The 3,510-nt window shown below is 38.2% G+C and overlaps 1 protein-coding gene across 1 annotated transcript in view; it reads right to left on the bottom strand.

The window, feature by feature from the left end:
- Positions 1-2,328: 2,328 nt before the first annotated feature.
- The window catches only part of LOC106881191 (uncharacterized), a 19,677-nt gene continuing 18,495 nt past the window's right edge, over positions 2,329-3,510 (bottom strand). The window contains 2 exon segments of the mRNA XM_089359164.1: positions 2,329-2,688; positions 3,477-3,510. The exon segment at positions 3,477-3,510 is cut by the window's right edge and continues 80 nt beyond it. Of these exon segments, the coding sequence (XP_089215290.1) occupies positions 2,476-2,688; positions 3,477-3,510 (247 nt within the window). The 3' untranslated portion in view covers positions 2,329-2,475.

Below are 3,510 nucleotides of genomic sequence, written 5' to 3'. Positions count from 1 at the left end.
TGGTCGTCTGTGGATCACATCCCTACTTCTCGACATAGTCACCATTTCTCTCAATAGCAATGTTCCACCTTCGAATGAGAGCATGCATCCCTGCGCCATAAAATTCTGTTGACTGTTCTTTGAGTCACTTCTTTACTACAGTTTTCACTTCCTCATCACTGGACTATCATTTCTTCAGCCCCATGAAAGAGGGTTTGAAAGGCAAATATTATTCCAGTGACGAGGAAGTGAAAACTGTAGTGAAGAAGTGGCTCAAAGAACAGTCAACAGAATTTTACGGGGCAGGGATACATGCTCTCATTCAAAGGTGAGAGGAATGGTGACTATGTCGAGAAGTAGGGATGTGATCCATAGACGACCAGCTTCATTTTGATGTACGATACATGTTCCTGTGTTGGTAATTATACCTGTCCTAAACAAAATGGCATTACCTTTTGACTCACCCTCGTATATATGAATAGATAGACAGACATACAGACAGATAGACATAGTTTTATATGTTTATGCTATCATTGTTTTTATGCCCACATTTCCATGCTTACATGGGTTGGAAAGAATACAGAGAGGCAGATTTTCTATGGCCAGATACCCTTCCTGTTGCCAAGTCAGGTTATACTTCCCCATGACTGGACATGTTTAATGGAAGATTTGAAATGAAGGACACAACTTGTAGGACAGCCACACTCACTTACCACATGATGCTAAAACATGATGACATACACACACACACACACACACACACACACACAGGCATCTACTCACTAACACTGGTACACTCACACACAAACAAATACACAAACATGTCATAAATTACAGGCTTCTTTCAGTTTCTGTGTACCAAATCCATCTACAAGGATTTAGTTGGCTGAAGGCTAAGTAGAAAACACTTACTGAAGGTGGCATGCAGTGGGACTGAACCTGGAACCATGTATTTGGGAAGCAAACTTTTTAACTACACAGACATGCCTGGCCCTAGCTATGCCTGCACTTATATACATACATACATACATACATACATACATACATACATACATACATACATACATGCATACATACATACATACATACATACATACATACACACATATATATATTATCTGAAGTGTACAGTATTATATATCCCTTTATGGCCGATCTTACCAATTGGTTTCTCGTTACGGATTCAACAGAGTGTTAGGTAACAGTCCGATTATGTATGTAATCAGACTGGTACCTAACACTCTGTTGAATCCCTAGCGTGAAACTGGTTGGTAAGATCAAACATAATGGATATATTATTCTGTATACTTTGGATAACACACCCACTCTATTGATAGATAGACGAGTACATTTTTCCTAACTTATGGGCTCTTAGACGAATTACAGACTTACATACATATATATATATATATATATATATATATATATATACACACACACACATATTGTATATATTCATGTATGTGTATGTGTGCATATATATATATATATATATATATATATATATACGCATATGTGTGTGTGTGTGTGTGTGTGTGTGTATGTATATGTAGATACGCATATATATTTATAAGTATTTCAGACTATGTCCAGTTATAGAGTGACCATTGGTTTCCCATCCACAAAGGGCTTAACCTCTTGAACATCCTATCAGATTCTTAAGCCAAAGACAAATATAATTCTTCACTTCTGGGACCTTTATGGTCATTTGGTCAGTAATTCTCCACAGAATAAGGAGTCCAGAGTCAGTGAGGATGCATTATCTCCCTTAGACCAGTTCTTGTGGCTTGTGAGCCAAAAGAAGGGGAACAGAGGATTGTTTCCTTGGGCTGTTTTTAGATTGTTAGGTCCCTTCTGGGGTCTAATCAGAGTACAGCGAATTCCATGCTTGTAGGAAGCAGCATTTGATGTCAGGTCCTCATTAGGGATTAAGTAATCCAAAAGTTCCACTGGTTAATCACTATAAATAAGGAGAACGTCTTGAGTATATGTTAGGGATTATTATAGAAGTTCATATTATTAATATTGAAAGAAAGAAAATAGATAATAATGAATTCTCCATTTTCTTTCTTTCAATACACACACACACACACATACACCAAAGTATTGACAAGACTATTGGATAGTGTTACACATCACTGATCACAATGCACTTTGTATTGGTTTAGCTTTTGAATGATGCCTCCTTCGCTGCATATACATATATGGGTGTGTATGTATCTATGTATTTCATATATGCATATATATGTGTATATATTTATGTATGTATGTATATTTATAGATGTTATTCATGACGATATATCAGTTCATTTTTCAATAATTATGCTACAAAAATAACCAAAAATAAAATATTTAAGAGATGAAACAAGGAGGAGGGAAGGAAGAGTGAATGGGTTTGGAATTAGGAAAACTTTGGTTATAATGTCCAGGAATTATAGAATGGCAGCAATGACGAGCAGGAAATGTTGATAATGAGTCATTGAGCAGCTCAAGTCCTTATATACTTTCACGGTACTCAGTGAAGCACCATGCTATGTGCTTGCAAAGTTCTGAATCTGTGTCTGGAGAGAACAAGTAAACTTCATTTTCAGTTGAGATGACTGTCTTCACTTCCTTCAGCTGCTGTTTCACGTCTCGTGTACGGCATTCCATGTATTTCTTCAAAACAGAATTATTGACTTCAAAGAAGAGCACTGGTTTCTTGTTAGACTGCAAACGAAAAAATAGAGAAAAGCTACAAATAAATGAATGAATACTTGTGTGTGTGTGTTTGCATGTATATATATATATATATATATATATATACATATTATAGTGGGGTAGGCGGGTTTAGCCTTATGGTGTATCTTCACACCCCAAACCCTGCTGGTCTGAGACCTCTTCAAAATATGGAGGGAGAAAAGCCTTGTTTTAAAGCGAAAACCCTAGAAGATTATCTCCCTTTGCCATCGATCTTTGGCTGTGCAGCCATCTTGCGGTTATCAAAGCACCACGAAGGTAAATGATTGTCTCCCGTTGGCCTTGGCTATTATTGGTTTCTGACTGTAGCTCCACCCTGCAAATTCCAAAAAGCCAGCAGGAATTTTCTAAAATGCAAGCATGGCCTGAAAATCTCCATTCTGGAGTTCAGGATGGCCCCCGGCATGAGCAAGTCTTTAAGGATCCTCATGCATTCAGCAAGGCATAGCTTGCACCAGTTCGTGCCATTGATGCAGGGGCCTGGGTTCTTGAATATTTTCCATATGATCAAGTATGGAATCTCTTCATCTCTTAGCTGCCAGACATGGCTGGCCAACGACGTAACGCATCTCCTTTCCAGCACCCTGAAGGAGGACAGAGGATTAGAAATATGCACCTGTGTGTGTGTGTGTACGAGAGAGAGGGTGAGAGAGAGGGTGAGAGAGAGGGTGAGAGAAAGGGTGAGAGAGAGGATGAGAGAGAGGGTGAGAGAGAGGGTGAGAGAGAACGAGAAAGAGAAAGGGAAAAAATAAACTCACTGTTTGATTAAATGAATTAGAATTGATATCAATT

Source organism: Octopus bimaculoides, chromosome 11, assembly GCF_046866305.1.
Source record: "Octopus bimaculoides isolate indiv1 chromosome 11, ASM4686630v1, whole genome shotgun sequence".
NCBI classification, from domain to species: domain Eukaryota; kingdom Metazoa; phylum Mollusca; class Cephalopoda; order Octopoda; family Octopodidae; genus Octopus; species Octopus bimaculoides.
The sequence above is the reverse complement of the archived record's forward strand: the minus strand, read 5'-3'. Positions and strand labels throughout refer to the sequence as shown.